This window comes from Lentinula edodes, assembly GCF_021015755.1.
Source record: "Lentinula edodes strain Le(Bin) 0899 ss11 chromosome Unknown C8R40scaffold_6, whole genome shotgun sequence".
In the NCBI taxonomy this organism is placed as follows: Eukaryota; Fungi; Basidiomycota; class Agaricomycetes; order Agaricales; family Omphalotaceae; genus Lentinula; species Lentinula edodes.
In genome coordinates this window covers 749130-765786 of record NW_025764312.1, presented here as the reverse complement: position 1 = coordinate 765786, position 16657 = coordinate 749130, and the positions used below count along the sequence as shown (strand labels likewise).

The following is a 16657-nucleotide window of genomic DNA, read 5'->3' as shown; positions in this document are numbered from 1 at the left end:
ATAGCAGGACTGCTGTACAACACCTGGTCTGCGCATGTGCATGATTATGATGAGACTCGCTGATCCAGAGTTTTGAATAGATATATATGTCGCTATAGTATAGGAGCGGAAGCTGTCACTAGAATGGTTTCCTTCGGTTGCTATTGCAATCTTATTTTATCCGGAAAGTTGTATCCAATACCGGTGGCGCGAAAGTGTTTTCTTTGAAACGCCCCGCGGTGTTCAGAATTTGAAACTCTTTTACCTCTCGAAATCTGATTCTCACAATTCTCGTTCATCAAGCCTTCCAGGAAACAGCCTTTAAAGTCTCTCGCCATTTCTAGAATGCGTCTGGCGATTGTTTTTTCGACAGTGATGTTTGCATAATGAAATTAGTGACAGAACTGAGAGAATTGCCCTGGAGGCTGGCATTGCGGCCGCGGGAAGTACTTAGGTTCTAGGGTACGAGACGTGCTTTGTGTTAAAGTGGGTTTTGCATTTCTACATCTATTTTTGCCTTCAATTAACATGTGTACAGATTATGTTTGAGGTTGCTCCTTGACCTCGGCCAGGTTGAGTTGTTAGCGAGTGACGATCTTGAAGTGGTACCCTCGGGTCAGTTTCTCGAGAGCAATTGTGTTGAATGGTGACACCCTGCAGTGCGAACCCAGCATGTAGCGATTCATGCAAAAATATGAGCTAGCCTTTTGCCGATGTTTTTCGCATGCAGAATGCTCACACTAAATACAGAACATAGGTTTTCCTGATCAAAGGCGTCGCAGATCCAATACTTCCAACACACCGTATCCTCTTGGAACTTTATTTACAGGGCCTCCCTGGGTGTTTCATCGCACTACATCATCGCGATGCATGTCTAGTAGTTCAATGGGTGAACCGGAATGTTGAAGATTGAAACCTTGCTCGTAGCAGGCTCTGTGAGGCTTTCGATAAGCTGCATGACCGAGTGCTTCCCCTCCATTGATTTGTCAATACGCACATACATATGTAGCTGGGCCCCTGTTGAGGATGCCTGTGATAAATTTCAAACCTGGGTGTGGGCCGGGTGTAGTTACCGGGCAGAAAGTATGTCTAAAGCAAAGACAGGTTGCTCGTTACTCGGCCTGAGTCGGTAGCAAATAGTAAAAAACGAAGATCTTGCAGTACTGGCAATATGAATGAGGAAGAAGACTAGATCTACTTAGCAGAGCTGCGTAAGATCTGTGGGACGCGGATGGCAACCTTGCCTTCTCGTCGGGTGGGTAATACTGCTAGCTTGAGAGCCAGGATACCCTCGTGCGCCTAACAAGTATTGCCCGCTGAAGGCACTGTGGGGGAGACCGGCAGGACCCAGGCACACTGTTTCAAATGACGCAGGCCCCCAGAATCTCCTGCAGAACCCCACCCGGCCTGACGCCCTAATTGACGCTATCATTTTGCCATGATTGACGCTATTTCGGACCAGGATCGTCACGTGAAATCGAAAACTTTTCCAAAATTTTCTTCAAAATTCAAATGTTGGTGTTCTTTTTCCATTTTTTTCCGGTGCTCTAAAATTTTTTTGGTTTGGTGCTGGTGCGCCGACTCCTGCCGACTCAAATGACGCTATAAACGGACAAGGACTAAGGATTTTGACTGAAAATGACGCTATTTTAGGACCAGGAAATCGTCAAAATCGGGCCCAAAATGACGCTATTTCGGGTGAGGTTCTGCAGGAGATTCTGGGGGCCTAATGACGCGCGACGCGCTTAAATTCAGGGAGCGCCCGAAGATAACCTGAGATTATTACGTGAGCTCAGCCCTTGGCCTTAACCGTTCAACCATGTCACTTCGACGTAAAATCAGAACTCTGCAAAATGAACAAAAATGGGAAACTACAGTTGGAGGAGCAGGAGTTATTGAAACTCCTCTGCTGACGTGGTCAGAACTGCCAGAGTGGATGAAAGATAATGAATATATCATTTCTGGTTATCGAAGGTTGATGCTATCCCTCTCATACCTATAAGGAGCTGATCATTGCCAGGGAACAGCAACACTGGAAAGGTTGTTTCAAGTCTGTTTATTCATGTACGATGTCACAGTCCTGGTCTGCGCGCGCGAAGTAGAACTTCCTAACGACGAACGTTACACCGTCTAGACTTGCATAATGAATCCGGTGAGTAATCCAAACCACCTGACATTCCACTCCGTTTTAGAGATGCCTCAGTGAACATACATAGCCACCTTTGGGGTGGAGCCCTTTTTCTATATTTCTTGACCACTGCACACTCGACGCACTTGGTTCATTATCCTATCGCTTGGATTGATTCTGTCGTTATTTCGGTTTTTTTGGTTTCAGCAACATTTTGCCTTTGTGCAAGCGCGTTTTTTCATGTCTCGACGTGTCATTCCGAAAAGGTACGTACTCATGTGTGTTTTAATTGCCCTCCTTTGATCTCCGTGGATACTTTCATTCAACAGATAGCGACTCACTGCCATGCTCTCGACTACTCCGGAATTGTCGTGCTTACAGTGGGGTCATTCTATCCGTGCATTTACTACGGGTTTTTCTGTGAACCTCAATTCCAGGCCCTCTACATCACTGCAATAACATTGGTGGGAATAGGTATACTCTGCCTAAAAATGCCGAGACTTAGGATTCTGACCTTGAAAGCAGGTGCTGCGTACATTGTTCTAAATCCTGAATATGCAAAGCCCACTCATCGTGGTGCTCGCACGAGCGTTTTCATCGCTCTAGGTCTTTGCGCAGTCTTTCCTATGTCTCACTGGCTAATAGAACACGGCTTTCGAACGATGCTTGATATGGGTCTTCACTATCTTGCAATATCCGGCTGTTTTTACGTCGTAGGAGCTTTGCTCTAGTATGTGTGATTCAGACTGAGGCTGTAGTGGCTGATATTCTCCTCTGTTCTAGTGCCAATCGTATTCCAGAGAGATTCTCCCCTGGAACTTTCGATTACTTTTGCGCTTCACATCAAATTTTCCATTTTTTCGTAGTTTTTGCTGCATTGGCGCATTATAAGTCGATCATATTTGCACTGGATTACGCATATACCAGATCCTACTGTGAGTTGTGAATGACGAGGCTGGTACGGTGCATACTCCCTACAATGCCTAATAGCTAATAATGTGTTTGTAGCTTCGATCGTAAATGAATTCTAGATTCTTTCTTTCTTGATTCCCAACTTCTACATATATATCAAAAGCGAGGATCGACGCGGATTTTTTTGGGTAATGTGTGCGCGACTCGGGCCCGTAAAACTTTACGACTTGCAATTTCCCATCCTTCGAATACAAGTTGTGAAGCATACATAGTGACCGCTCTTCTTGCGTCCACGAGCAAGGAAATTTCCGGATTGCTCCCACAACATTTGAAGTGTTTGGCGAAATACGACGTATGCGCGCCAGTTCTACAAGCCAAATATTAGCGCGGAGTACCGACTCTTTCATTCTCGACACTCAATCACCTCAGCCTCATCCTAGAAATGAGATCATAAACGTACAGCACTTGGCCATGGAAGTTTTCGATCATAGGTGACTCAATGAAGGAATGGAAGAAGTGAACCAGTCTACACGTGTATGGAAGCCCTGAGGTCCACGGCAACTAGGCCATGTAATTCATTCCAATTCATTTCGGACCCGACTGAGCAGGTGTACTTGTTTGACGTCTTGCTTTACAGCAACCAGATTCTGCTCAGCAGTTTGCCAGATCCGCTCTGGCTGAAGAAGGTGTGTTGCTTCGTTTGGTGTGATTCCCGCACTTCACAAAATTTTGCGATCTTTGCCACAAAAGCGTAGGTTCTCGTGGATTTTCCGATTCGTCCGAATCCTATGCTCCATGCATTCTTTAGGCATGGTATAAAATGACAATGCCTTGTTTGATAGCATTGTCGATTTCTGTCATTTCCTCTCTCTTGCTCAAACGCTCCTTATACTGCCAACATCATGCCTTACTCAGTCGGTCTTCAGGCTGCAGGCGCCGCTCTCCTCTCTGCAGGTCTTCCTGTTCTATTTACAACGGCTATTATAGTCCTTCTTGTTATAATCTCCATCACTTCGTCTTTACAAAAGGATGTAGCTGACGCGCCTGCGCGTCTACCCATCTATTCTTTCTTTACTATCATTCCGTTCTTTCGCCGTCGCTTCGACTTTTTGAACTGGGGATTTCAAGCAACGGGGCAGTCAGCGTTTCAATTCGATCTTTTACGAGTCAGTAAACTCTTGCTTATCCTCCGGGACTACATGTGTGCGTTTACTAATTTATCGGTTTTGTCTCTCCCAGAACAAAGTCGTTGTCGTGTCCGGGGAGTCTGCTAGACAGGCGTTCTTCACTGCGAAGGGACTCGACCTCACTGAGGGGTTTAAAATTCTTTCCGGCGCAGTACGTAGTGCAATAGCTAAATGTTAGAACATGCCCTGACCGGTCTTTTACCACAGATTCCCATGGTTCGAGGAGTGACCTCCGATCTTCAAACAAAGAGGATATCGTTGATCCATAAACGTTTGGCTGCTGTTCAGAAAAATGAGCAGCTCAGTATGCGTGAGTGGTCCTTAGATTCTACACCGGTTTGTTCCGCTTAAAGGTATCTCCGTAGTCATACGGCCGATGTTGGAAGATTCTCGGAGGTTGATGGATTCATGGGGAAACTCTGGTTGTTTTGACCCCTTTGATAACATTTACGAGGTCTGTTCCTTCTAAACACATCGAGTCAGCTGCTGATTACTGTTGTAACTTAGCTTGTTTTCCAACTGACTGTGCGGTCGTTATCATGTACTGAAATTTCCGATGACCCTTGCCTTGTTTCGCGCTTGAAAAAGCTCTACGATACCCTCGATGTTGGGACGACTCCAGCGACCGTTCTTCTTCCTTGGCTTCCGACCCCTGCTATGGTGAAGAAGCTGTGGGCTACAAAAGAGATCTATGATATCGTTGTCGCAGCCATCACCGCTCGAGAACAAAGCGGAGTCTCGAAGAACGATACACTTCAGATGCTTTTAGATTCTGGTGACGAGAAGTTGGTTGTTGTCGGGGTTAGTACCTTAATCTTTACTCCTTCGAACCGGTAATTGAAACTTAGTCTACTTATCTGCAGTTCATAATGGGTCTCTTAATTGCTGGTGCTAGAGCCACGGGTACCACGGGTCAGTGAAGCCTTTCTATCCGCCTTGCTCCTTTTTAAATCTATCTCCTTTTCAGCCTGCTGGATGCTCACATTTTTGGGAGGGCATTCTGAGTGGCGTGACAAAGCTAAAGCGGAAGTGGAAGGTCTTCTGGCTTCGCAACATTTATTCCAAAACTCTACAATCGACTCCTTGTCCTCGCAGATGGCCGCGATTCCCCTTGAGACCTGGGAAAACGAGACTCCTGTCCTCGATTCCATCATTCGTGAGACCCTTCGAATCGCTCAACCCCATACTGCTATGCGTCGAAATCTCGGTCCCGAAATGCATATCGATGGCAAACTCATTCCATCTGGCTCCTATGTCGTGTATCCCTTCAGCGACGTCCATCTAAACCCCGATATCTATCATGATCCTTGGAAGTTCGACCCAAACAGGCAACCGGAGACGAAGTCTGCGTATAACTACGTAGGTTGGGGAGGAGGTTTGTTCTGTTCATATCATCCCGGGTCTGACGTTGTAACTGATACTTCTTTCATATATCCTTAGGGAAGACCACTTGCCTCGGGCAACGCTTGGCGAGAGTAGAACTCAAGATCGTCACTGCGCTATTCCTTCTGGGTTTCCGGCATTGCATTGTTGACGGTTCTGGAAAAGTCGCTCGGGAACCCCCTCTTCCTAATTGGAATGACATTCTCCTCTGTCGGCCACCTCAAGGCTCGTTTAGAGTGAGGTACGAACGATCAGGCGCTGTGCTATAATGCGGCTCCGGTGTCCACCCACAACTCCAATTGTCTATAATTTTATCTATGCTCCTCCGACCATTTCGCCTTCAGTTCGTTTTTCGCGCTTTATTGCTCCGTACTCCCTTGTGACCAGAAGAAGGGAACAACATTTCGCGGTACCACCGCATGCTAACTTGTTTTATCTATTAGTATTTTTATGTACATATAATTATAGGAACGGGGATATACATCTGCAGGAAGACATTTGGAGTGATTATGGAGGGATATATATATTATTTATGCCTGGCTTTACGAATTAGAATACTTATGTAGATAACACATCGTAGCTACATAGTGGGCCAAAACGAAATTACGATAACAGTTCTAAGATCAAGAAGAGTGATGCATCTAGCAGTCGACTTGTCATGGGGAGTGTGTGAACGTAAGAAACACAGCTGCAAAAATACGTTGACAAGGCCAACGGGGTTTTATTCGAACGTTAGCTTGTCCTTGTTGTCTACTCCCCAGGTCCGGCCGCGTTTGGCTTGTAGAATCTCCTCCACTTCTTTCCTCTCCCGCAACTTATCTCTCAGTCGATTGAGGAGCATGTGTTGCCTGTTCTTCTCCGCCTCTTTGGCCCGTTTCTCCTTCGGCTGTTCCCATCTACTCTTCAGAATCCGCCGTACTGCCTCTGGACTGATCTTGAATTTCTCAGCGAGCACCGGGGTAGTAAATTTGGTTTTGTCGAGGTGATACAGTTGCCGGAGACCCTCCATGGCTTCTCGAGACAATTTCCGAGGAGGATTCCATCCGTCAGGAAACTCCTCGCGTATGACTTTTCGATGTATTTTGTATGCATCTGGTGTAGGCTCTTTTGGCGGTTTCTGGCGGTAGTATGGGATAGTAGATGAGCTCCAGGATCCGTTTACAGCATTATCATCTTCTGACAAATCGACTGGTGAATCATCGTCGAAGATGGATTGGGTGGATGGACCAGAAGAGCGCCGCTGTCTGAATTCTGCAGACGCGTTTGTGCTGTATAACCGGGGAAGATATAATAACCTCTCGCTACATGGCGTGAATTTCGGGAAGGCGGCGAGCAAGCAGGTAGACATTGACGCGAAAGAACAAGTTTGATAGTCACCACAGTGACACTGACTCTGAGAAAAGGATTCTTCCTTATGTCATCCTAGCGGCAATTGAACTTGCCAGCAACTTTCTCTCTCGTCCTACCATTCCATTCGTCTCTAATGGCTGAACTCTCGGATCCCCAGATTACCGAAGGTACTTTTACGAAAAACTCGCACTTTCCTTCATTGGCTTCTGAGCTCAAAGATAAATCTACCAGCGTACCAGGATGTCCGCTCGGACAAGACCGACACTAACTGGCTCTTAATTGATTATGAGGTACTGAACATTGCGCTTACACCCCATATGAACTACAATAATAATCGCTCTGAACTTACAGTCAGACCGGTCGGATACACTAAAGTTGACGCAGACTGGGACCGGGGGTCTCGCCGAGCTGCGAGAAGTTCTTGATGACTCCAGAGCTTCATATGCATACGTGCGCGTTCAGTATTCCAATGATAAGGTAACTGAAGGACTATTCATAATTCGCGAGCAATCATGAATTTCCAAAAATCTATGTATAGGAATCTATTCGAGAGAAGTTCGTGTTAATCGTGCGTCGTCCGCCATTTTCGCCTCTCTCTCTTCATATTCTAATACTCTTGATCGCCAGGTATGGATAGGCCCTCGATGCAAACTCATGAGGAAAGCCAAGGTACCTATCCATTCGCTTGCCTTACACAAATTCTCTCCGTATCGCGTTCCAAACTGGATCCACTAGCGTCTCACTCATTTCTGCCGCACCTCAGATTTCTGTTCATGCTGCTGATGTCAAGGCTGTACTGCGGGTGTACTCGTTTGAGGTTGCGGCGCAAGAGAAAGACGATATAAATGAGGATCCTATCATCTTGCGGCTACGGAAGGTGCGGAATTTCCTTTCCAGTTTTAGATCAGAGCAGTCTATTATTGACCTTTCTTATCATCGGTGATTCATCTACTATTTTCAGGCTGGCGGCGCCAGCTACGATGGTGTATAACTTTATTCCTGTGGGTGTTCTGGTGCTGGACTACCCGCTTTCAATTTTGCAATGGAATGGAACCAAAACATACCTTTTTAAAGTTTTTAACCAGGGCTTCCCTGTAGATCAGATAAAGAGGTAATTGCGAGCTGGCTGTCAGCACTAGTGCGCCTCTACATACTATCAATTATTCGCGTTGACTTAGGCAGTGGACCCCGAAGGGCCCGCTTCTAGCACAAGACTCTGCAAACCGTCGATCCCATCTTCCTCGAGCCTCATGCCCAGCCATTCGGACATAGGTTTTGCACCAAGTTTCTTTTCATAAAAGTCGATCGAGGGCTGGTTCCACTATAAGCATGTAAGCGTCGCGAAGACACGTTTGAGAATGGAATAGAGTGAAAGCATAATTTAGCTCGTTTATCTTTGTTAGCAATATAACGTACCTTGAGGACGGACCAGTCCATACGCGCACAGTTCTGTTCAAACACGCGGATGCAACGCCAAAGTTTTTAGAAACCAAGTTAAAACGGTTAACGAAAAGGGGAATTCTTTCACCGTTTCTTTCGCAATTTTTCCCAATTCGCCAAAGAATGCTTTTCCGAGGCCTAGTTTTCTGTATTCAGGAGCAACATAAAGGTCTTCCAGATACAGTCCTGGTCTGCCGGTCCAAGTTGAGTAATTGAAAAAGTACAGAGCTAGTCCGACAGGTTTGTCCCCGTTCATAGCAAGCAACGCGTGCGCGTACTGCTTTTCAAATAAATTTTGGCGAAGCTTCGGAATTGACGAGGTCGCGCGAGGATGAGAGGATGTTCAATAAGTGCGGTACAACTCAAACTCACAAGGTCTGGGGTTGCCTTCACTGCGTCTGGCGCTTTCTCGTATACAGCCTGCAGACGACGATTAATGTAGATCCTGATAGATCTCTTTCCGGCAACCTACCAGATCGACAATGAGTTGAAGGATATTGTCCTACCAAGAGACGTTAGCTGTCACGTTCACTAATAACAGAGCACTTGGCTGCACCGCATCCTCTGGCGTCGCAGGTCGTATGAGAAAACCTGACATTACTGTACGGTACTGGCAGCAGACTGCAGTGTCAGTGTACGACTGAACGAAGGGTGCACGCCGAGTCGGCCTGATTATCTAACATGTCACTTTGTTTGAAGGTGTTTATGGTTCAGCGTACTCGACTTTTTTCACCCTCCAAGCGACAGCGGACAACCTAGTCTATAATGGATCCCGTTAAATTAGCAAAGTTGCAGGCGCAGGCAGCGGCCAACCGGCTGGGTGTGCTGAATTCTTTGCTCGAAAATTTCGATACTTACGTGTGCTTTTGTTTTTGTTTCGTAGGTGGAAAGGGAACTGTGCGACGAAAAGTTGTCCGGAAAACAAAGCCCTCAGGGGCACAGGATGACAAAAAACTGCAAGGCGCACTCAAAAAATTGAACGTCCAGCCCATCGCCGGTGTTGAGGAAGTCAACATGTTCAAAGAAGATGGAACCGTTCTTCACTTCCAGGCTCCGAAAGGCGCGTCAAATTCCTTCCTTGAACTTCAGATTATATCTGATTTGTGTTTTTCACCACCAGTGCATGCTGCCGTTTCAGCGAATACTTTTGCTATCTACGGTACCGGTCAATCGAAGGAGCTCACCGAGCTCGTTCCTGGAATCTTGAACCAACTCGGTCCAGATTCCCTTGCCTCCCTACGCAAACTCGCGGAGTCCTATCAGGCCATACAGCAAGGCCAACGAACAACAAACCCTGCCGCAGAAGACGACGACGACGATGTCCCCGATTTGGTGGAAAACTTTGATGAGGCGGATAAGACGGCTGGCTTAGACTAAAGCAGTTTATTGTACGAATAGTGGGGAAAAAATCGTTGAGGCAGCTGGTCTGAGCACGGACGAGTGGTGTGACGTGCTTTATGGACTTGTCAGTGCCGTGTCGTATCGACTGCTTCCTTACCGTCCTCGGTGTATCTGTGATGGTGGTGTTGGTAATCTTCCATTGTATTCATTCTTGCAATATCTTCACTGCTATGTTATCATCATTCAAAAGATCGATCCAACTTGTTCGATACGTGACAAGTTTTGTTTTGCTATTATTCCAGTATGCTATTCGCCCGGACTAACAAAAAGCTATTCCTCTTGCCTCCCGGAAAGTGTTTACAGCGTCGTCATCTTAGTTAGTACGTGGTATTCCACCACCCACAGTAAGTCATGGTAAGTCTCTGGTTCGATTTGCATATTCCTGAAGTATTTACATCTGCACGTTTTATTCGCAGATCCCAGCGATCTCAACTGGAACTCCGAGATTTTGCAAAATATTGAGTCGCGCTCACTTCCGTGGTGTCAAACAGCGGCCTTATAAACAAACAGCTGGGCTCGCGTACTTCCAAGATACTTGTTCTGGAATTTAGACTTGCGAAAAGAACATAGGCTATCTCATCCGCAAGATAGAAGTTTCGGTTATCCTTGTCAATGGTGAATCTAATGTCGTGGCTTTGCGCTGCCAAACTGCGACCCGCCCTCACCTTCGCCGCCGTGCACGATGCGGATTCTCTATCGGAAGATTCATTTCAAACCTGCAAAGTAATCGTTGGAGATGAACAAGCTTCCTCCAGCTTCTTGGTCGATATCAAAAGCTCGAACTTCCGATAGTGTCTTGCGAAAACTTAGGTCCTAGAACGTACAAAGGAGCGCTCGGAAGTCGTGTGTCGATCATTGATCCTCCCGTTCGTTCAGAGTATCCCTGATTGAAGAATCCCCAGCATTGATACTGCACGAAATGCTACACGGAGTTTCGGCCAGATGCATTAGCAAGATGTGATTCATCATTACTATGTATCACCCATGGCATACGTATGGCACGAAGTCTGGAGCCTTGCTTCCATGGTTCTTCGACGCAGTTGGAAAAAACGGCTGGAGATGGTTTTCCTCTCTTGTCCTCTCAGCGAATCCAAAATATACTCCGGCGATCCTCGGGTATGTGCCCAACGTGGACTACCCGACAACGAGAGCGAGGGGCTTTGGCACTGGATTCATATTACAGATATTGCTTACCTTTTTAGCTTAATTTCGCGATCCATACACCACACCTGGGCGACCACCAATCTCAGACGCCGCCCTGCGCCAGCTTGGCAGGTCCCTGTTCCCTCTACTCAATTCACAGGTTGTGCCGAGTGTGAACACTTACGCGAATGTAAACCTTCATAGTATTCCAGCTGGATATGCATGATCTTGAAGACCAAGCTCCTTCTCGTTGGCAGACATAAAGAAACGATAAATATCTCTTCTGGTCTTCCGAGTAGGCTGCATTTCGAAAGATGTTTTTCATTTCTTGATATATCGTGTCCTCCACTAAATTCCACGCTAAGTACCTTCTGCATGTTTCCACTTCGTTCTCCACAAATAGCCACAAATTGATTTATACCTATTTCTTATATCAGTTTCATTATTTTTCTTGTCACCAATGACCACGTCCTGGCTTACAACCCCACTACAAAAGGTACAAAAGGGAAAGGGGAACTGAACGTCTCACAACCTTTTGACGAATCAACAAACAATCGCAAAGCATCGCTATTACCTACAGATTACATATGTTTGACAACAACAACCAGAGCCCCGGCCCAAAGTGCGTGCTTCGCCCCCCGTGTGCACTGCGGCAACCTCACAGTTCCCGCCTACCGCACCCGTGACTCCCGACGATTAACATCTCTTCTACATCAAGACCACCCTGAGACCACCGGGTAATAATTCCCTCGGGAGTAATGCTGTTGAGAGTGTTGGGAATGTTACGGGTCTCTGGATCGTAGCCGCAGTCTGGTGAAGAGCACGCTGCTAGTGAGGTTGATATGATGATGATGCCGCTCGAGTTGCGCACAAGAATACGCGGAGGGCGCGGTTGACCAGGCAGGAGGTTATAAGGGCTCTGCGCTTGGTGCTACGAAAGGCGACAAAATCCCCACAGGCTGCGGGTGCGCAAACTCTTGTTGTACACGATTTTGATACTCAGTCGGCTTCTGTCAGCTTCTGTCGGCTTATAGTAGGTAATTGGCAACATGACCAGGCCATGCTCAGCACTGCTCAACAGGATTTCAACCGCTGAGCATAGTACAATATAACATCCGTATTTGTATGGATAATCAATACTTCAATAGTCATGTACAATTATAATATAGAACTTCCAAGCTCCAGCGTTGTCCGGTCGAGCTAGTGAGCTTGCAGACCAGCGCTTATTTAAAGTATTCTCCAACACCGTCACGAATTGAATTCTAAAAGGCGTCTTCCGTCTGACTGGACATTCAATCGCTCCATATGCATTCTAATCTGGAGTAACATACCTTGAACAGGTTACTTAGTATCCGTAGATTTATCGATGGACCGTCTGCCAATCCTAGTCAACGAGAGTCAACGCGACAACCCAGACTTATTAGTAAGATCGAGTTTGACTGCTCATTAACATTCTCCATTCTAATTTCTTCCTGCAAGGGAAGGTGACTAAGGACCTCATTCGCTCAAACCGCTTGAATCACTTACCTATCAGACCCCAGTAAACGGACTCGAGTTTTTCAATCATACTCCATCGATTGCAATTGAGAACCGACAGTGACCGGACGAAAGATAACAGCGCAAAGCCTGCAAGTATAACCATAGCATCCGGGGAAACGGACACAAGCCAATGATGATGCGCTCCAAGTGCTTTTCACAAGAGGTCGCACCTCTTCAGCATGAAATGCTTTCCCGCTACTTAGGTTTTCTAGACCATAATCAACGCGGCAAGGTTGCAGATCCCAATTCTACTATTGACGTTCACTGTACAGTCTGTACCGACCAACGTGATCTCATTTTAGGACCGGTAAGGCATCTTTTGGTACATATCTCCTCCGTTTCAATTTAGATGCGGCAGCATATACGAAATTTTTGTCCATATAGTCGTTATTATCCAATCAAGACTCAGGCAGTACTTATACCAGGTGAAAGCTTTCTACTAACCCTCTTGCTCTAGGTTCAACCATGTCGCCTACTGGCATTAATTGGAACCCCAAGCGCACTCATGACGAAGGTAGGATCTCATCCACCCCCGGGCCGACGGTGTGTTCCGTCTGTTCCAACTGAAATAATCTCTCAGTGGACAAGATTTTATGCGCACCCAATGCTCTGCATGAATTAGAGACTCGAGTACGCAGTGCTGTTCTTCATGTTATCTTACACTCCCAACTTGAAATATGATATCCCGTCTTGCAGGAAATAGACGGTCAAGTGCAACGCGTTTATAAGAATCTATGGCCTTCTCTTCGTATCTTCTGGCTTTCTGTCTCGAAACAACATTCAGACAAGACGTGTGTTGTGTACGAGAATCAACGTCTCACCTTCGGTGAAGTGGCAGAACGCGCGGCCAGAGCAGCTAGCATTTTTAGGAATCTATTCGGCGTCAAAAAAGGTACGTGACGGTTATCCGCATTATGTATGATGTATAATAGCAAGATCATTGATGATACCAGGTGACCGTATCGCAATATGTTCTCGAAACTATCCTGAATATCTTGTCTTGTTCTGGGCATGTCGTGAGTGCTGCTATCATCTGAGTAATATAACTACAATTGCTCACTCTTTGAAAGACCTCATCGGAGCTGTTTCAGTCCTGGTAAACGCGTACGTACCAACGTTGATCCAAGATGTACGACCTCTTTCTGACAATAAATATTAGTTGGTTACCATTAGATCCCTTGAAACATTGTCTTTCTCAAACAACCTGTACGCTGATCTTTGTGGATAGTGAACGAGCGACTCTGCTCTCGCCGGCCGTCGCTGAGATTAAGTCGAAGGCTCGAACAAAGGCTTTCCTCGTTCTCGAAGCCCATGAGGGGAAAGGTTCATGGCCTGCAATGGAAAACTGGACAACCCGATTCGAAGGATACAATGGAAACCCACAGCAAGTGTTGGCGGAAGACCCGCGCATAGTACCTGAAGACGATGCGACTATTCTCTTCACTTCTGGTACTGGCGGCACACCAAGTAAGTAGTTCGTTCTTTTTAATGGTGAAACAAGAATCTCATGTCATCCTAGAGGGCTGTCTGAGTACGCAGAGGGCATTCCTTTCAAATTTGTTCAATGTAAGACTATTCATCACTTCTTCACCGATCTCAGCCACATACGTTGCTTTTAGAGTCTTGCTAGTATGGGTCGGGCAATGCTGCGGCGCGGTGAAAGCTTGGTTTTCGGAGCCCCTCCAGGCCCTCAAGCCGCTCTCTTTCTTCCCACGCCACTCTTCCATTCTGCAGGGACATCCCTTTTGGTGGGTAGAAAGCCTATGGAATCACGACAGGCTATAAGTTGATATTGGATTCCTTTCAGATGATAGGGGCTCTTACTGGCGGTAAATTGGTCTTGATGCGCCAATGGAATGTAGAGAATGGTAAGCACACCCAATGTTCCTAGAATACAAGCTAATTGATATTTATCAATTCTTCAAGCTGTTCGGTTGGTCGTTCAAAAGCAATGTTAACAAGCGTCTCATCTCCTGGATTCAATCTAGGTTGATTAAGCAGGAAGGCATCGTCTTCATCGGAGGGTAAGGGGCCGTGAATTGGGGCTTTTTGCAATGCACTGATGCGGCTCAAAGAGTACAATCTACCATTTCAGATATGGCAAATAGTGAGGCGAAAGGCGCGCCGCTCAGAACCATCTTGTACGGCGGTGCTTCAGTCTCACCATCTCAGGCCAAACGTGCTCTGAGCGCATTTCCTACTGCATCATTGTGAGTTTATCAGTCAATAGTCAATAATGAATTACCGAACATTCCTTACCGTTGACCGAGTATAGGAGCCACGCGTATGGGTTGACCGAAACAAACGCTACGACTGTATCTTTCAGCGGGGAAGATTACCTGGCAAGACTTGACAGTTGGTCTGATACTTCTCCCATTTCTTACAATGGCTCGCTGAGTTTTTTTGATTCGGTTCATCACAGCGGTAGACCTATGCCCGTCGACGATGTACTTATCATGTCAGCAGACGCTACAGAGTGTCCGACTGGCATTGTTGGTGAAGTTTGGTTGAGAGGGCCGAACAGTACGTTGGCTACTCATTAATAGATTTATATCCTCAACTTCAAACAGTTATGAAGGGCTACTGGGGTGACCCAGGTAAATTCCATGTCTTCCGTCGTTGCTGCAGTACTCAAAACCCGTACCTTTAGTTGCAACCAGTAAAGTAAAGTTTTATGATTCAATCCGAAAAGGGCAATCACTCAAATTAAAGAAGGTTCTTACCAAGGACGGTTGGCTCAAGACCGGAGATATGGCTTATATGGACAAGGAGGGATTTTTGTACATTAAGGTATCGAGTGAAAGGATTATAGATCCCACGAATCAGGTGCTGATACGCTGAATTCAGGATAGACTAAAAGACATTATCATTCGTGGTGCGTACTATCAGCTTTGAGAGACTTGAAGATCCATTTCCTCAAAGATTCATTTCAAATTCAGGAGGTGAAAACATAGTCAGTAATAGCTCTCTACACGAGTTTCATTAACTCACATTACTTCGAAAATCATATAGGACTCCATTTCCGTTGAAAATGCACTATATACCGATGACGGTAATTATGTGGTCCTTTGAAGATGATAACAAGTAATAACCGGTTACCTTGCAGGAGTCCAGGAGGCTGCAGCTGTAGGGGTTGCGGACGCTAGGCTCGGAGAACTGGTTACCGCTCTGGTCACTGTCAAACCCGAGCACAAAAAAAGAGTTAATGTTGCAGGCTTGATGGATGTGGCTCGCAAGAAGTCAGTTCATCCGTTTTCCTTGTCACTCGGTTGATTGAACAGAATCTGTTTCCAGTCTACCCAAGTTTGCTGTACCAGTCATGATCTTGATTAGAGAGCAGGATTTTAGTACGTCATTGCAGGCAATTAAAACACTTGATCATTTACCCATATATATGTCACAGCACATACACCCTCTGGTAAGATTATCAAAGGAGAACTTCGCAAAATAGCGGCCGAAGAATGGGCTAAACGACAGAACTCACAAACAGATCGGGGCAAGCTGTAAACTCGACGAACTTTTGGCTCCATATGATAATTAGAATACTTACACCAAAATGTATTCCCTTCGAAAAGAGAATAATAGCAACAAATTGAAAATCCACCGCAGACCAAGAACAGTCTAGATCAAGTTTCACAGCTACCAACCCGACTCGTGAGACGAGCCAGCAAACAGCGAGCCGCGAAGTGCACTCAAGTGCAAACACACGTCAAATGCAACAAAACAGTGACCCTTCCTTCCCTCAAACACCTGATTAACACCGCTACGATTCTAGACAGCACATATTATCCATGTTATTTTAGGACATGTGCACCGCCCAGATCGAATCTCTACGTATATGCGTTCAGACCGACACTACTACAGCCTGCCAGCAGCAGCAATCATCACTGCGAAAGATGCTGATACAGTTGTAACGCCAAAATACCTGCACGGCAGGTTTTCAAATGGACATGGCTGGGTGCGGTCGGACGACAGGTAGTATGACGTGAATCATCCTGCAAGGCGCTTTTCCAAAGAAAAACACAAACGGTGAATGAGAAGAACTGAGATGAAGTTGAACGACAGGAAACTTTGTTCGTTGACAATGCTACTCAATCTCCACAACGAGTTCCATTCCGCCCTCTTTTGGCGTTTGGACAAAGATCTTCGAGGCACAGTGGGAAGACCAAAAGCGCCGTTGAGCTTGAGACCGGCT

General features: G+C 46.2%; 7 protein-coding genes across 7 annotated transcripts; 5 read left to right on the top strand and 2 right to left on the bottom strand.

The window, feature by feature from the left end:
* Positions 1-1386: 1386 nt before the first annotated feature.
* Positions 1387-3480, top strand: C8R40DRAFT_779569 (HlyIII-domain-containing protein). The gene is made up of 9 exons (XM_046236189.1): positions 1387-1493; positions 1633-1953; positions 2000-2043; positions 2114-2131; positions 2183-2373; positions 2437-2581; positions 2633-2837; positions 2891-3065; positions 3116-3480. The coding sequence occupies exons 2-8, from the start codon at positions 1799-1801 to the stop codon at positions 3051-3053; spliced, it is 921 nt and encodes a 306-aa protein (XP_046089755.1). The 5' UTR covers positions 1387-1493; positions 1633-1798; the 3' UTR covers positions 3054-3065; positions 3116-3480.
* Positions 3481-3921: 441 nt separating this feature from the next.
* C8R40DRAFT_1038218 (cytochrome P450) lies at positions 3922-5858 on the top strand (the record flags this gene model as incomplete). Its single annotated transcript, XM_046223736.1, has 8 exons — positions 3922-4185; positions 4259-4357; positions 4414-4516; positions 4572-4660; positions 4714-5007; positions 5070-5118; positions 5174-5581; positions 5647-5858. The coding sequence occupies 8 exons, from the start codon at positions 3922-3924 to the stop codon at positions 5856-5858; spliced, it is 1518 nt and encodes a 505-aa protein (XP_046089754.1).
* Positions 5859-6226: 368 nt separating this feature from the next.
* On the bottom strand, positions 6227-7416 carry C8R40DRAFT_780726 (uncharacterized protein). The gene is made up of 2 exons (XM_046236191.1): positions 7320-7416; positions 6227-7109 (listed from the first exon to the last, which is right to left on the bottom strand). The coding sequence occupies exon 2, from the start codon at positions 6935-6937 to the stop codon at positions 6311-6313; it is 627 nt and encodes a 208-aa protein (XP_046089753.1). The 5' UTR covers positions 6938-7109; positions 7320-7416; the 3' UTR covers positions 6227-6310.
* C8R40DRAFT_1167378 (actin depolymerizing protein) lies at positions 7073-7930 on the top strand (the record flags this gene model as incomplete). Its single annotated transcript, XM_046231011.1, has 7 exons — positions 7073-7106; positions 7171-7229; positions 7291-7416; positions 7478-7507; positions 7567-7608; positions 7703-7816; positions 7901-7930. 7 exons carry the CDS (start codon positions 7073-7075, stop codon positions 7928-7930), a joined length of 435 nt encoding a protein of 144 aa, XP_046089752.1.
* Positions 7931-8113: 183 nt separating this feature from the next.
* Positions 8114-8977, bottom strand: C8R40DRAFT_1037712 (acyl-CoA N-acyltransferase; the record flags this gene model as incomplete). Its single annotated transcript, XM_046223689.1, has 6 exons — positions 8114-8260; positions 8356-8388; positions 8468-8683; positions 8752-8799; positions 8852-8881; positions 8936-8977. The coding sequence occupies 6 exons, from the start codon at positions 8975-8977 to the stop codon at positions 8114-8116; spliced, it is 516 nt and encodes a 171-aa protein (XP_046089751.1).
* A 167-nt stretch (positions 8978-9144) lies between these two features.
* Positions 9145-9756, top strand: C8R40DRAFT_1159117 (NAC domain-containing protein; the record flags this gene model as incomplete). Its single annotated transcript, XM_046229837.1, has 3 exons — positions 9145-9199; positions 9263-9439; positions 9500-9756. The coding sequence occupies 3 exons, from the start codon at positions 9145-9147 to the stop codon at positions 9754-9756; spliced, it is 489 nt and encodes a 162-aa protein (XP_046089750.1).
* Positions 9757-12927: 3171 nt separating this feature from the next.
* On the top strand, positions 12928-15969 carry C8R40DRAFT_1167375 (uncharacterized protein; the record flags this gene model as incomplete). Its single annotated transcript, XM_046231010.1, has 21 exons — positions 12928-12976; positions 13043-13092; positions 13159-13354; positions 13416-13478; positions 13533-13566; positions 13622-13929; positions 13982-14028; positions 14082-14210; positions 14270-14330; positions 14389-14395; positions 14451-14486; positions 14538-14672; positions 14738-14985; positions 15033-15059; positions 15113-15252; positions 15310-15337; positions 15402-15415; positions 15475-15514; positions 15569-15701; positions 15757-15809; positions 15866-15969. The coding sequence occupies 21 exons, from the start codon at positions 12928-12930 to the stop codon at positions 15967-15969; spliced, it is 1902 nt and encodes a 633-aa protein (XP_046089749.1).
* Between the last annotated feature and the right edge of the window lie 688 nt (positions 15970-16657).

Bases quoted from the DNA above. Each gene is read 5' to 3' on its own strand.
- C8R40DRAFT_779569 (XM_046236189.1), top strand. From the start codon at position 1,799: ATGTCACTTCGACGTAAAATCAGAACTCTGCAAAATGAACAAAAATGG. The intron at 2,582-2,632 runs GTATACTCTGCC...CCTTGAAAGCAG, and splicing joins AATAACATTGGTGGGAATAG to GTGCTGCGTACATTGTTCTA. The intron at 2,838-2,890 runs GTATGTGTGATT...CCTCTGTTCTAG, and splicing joins GTCGTAGGAGCTTTGCTCTA to TGCCAATCGTATTCCAGAGA.
- C8R40DRAFT_780726 (XM_046236191.1), bottom strand. From the start codon at position 6,937: ATGTCTACCTGCTTGCTCGCCGCCTTCCCGAAATTCACGCCATGTAGC.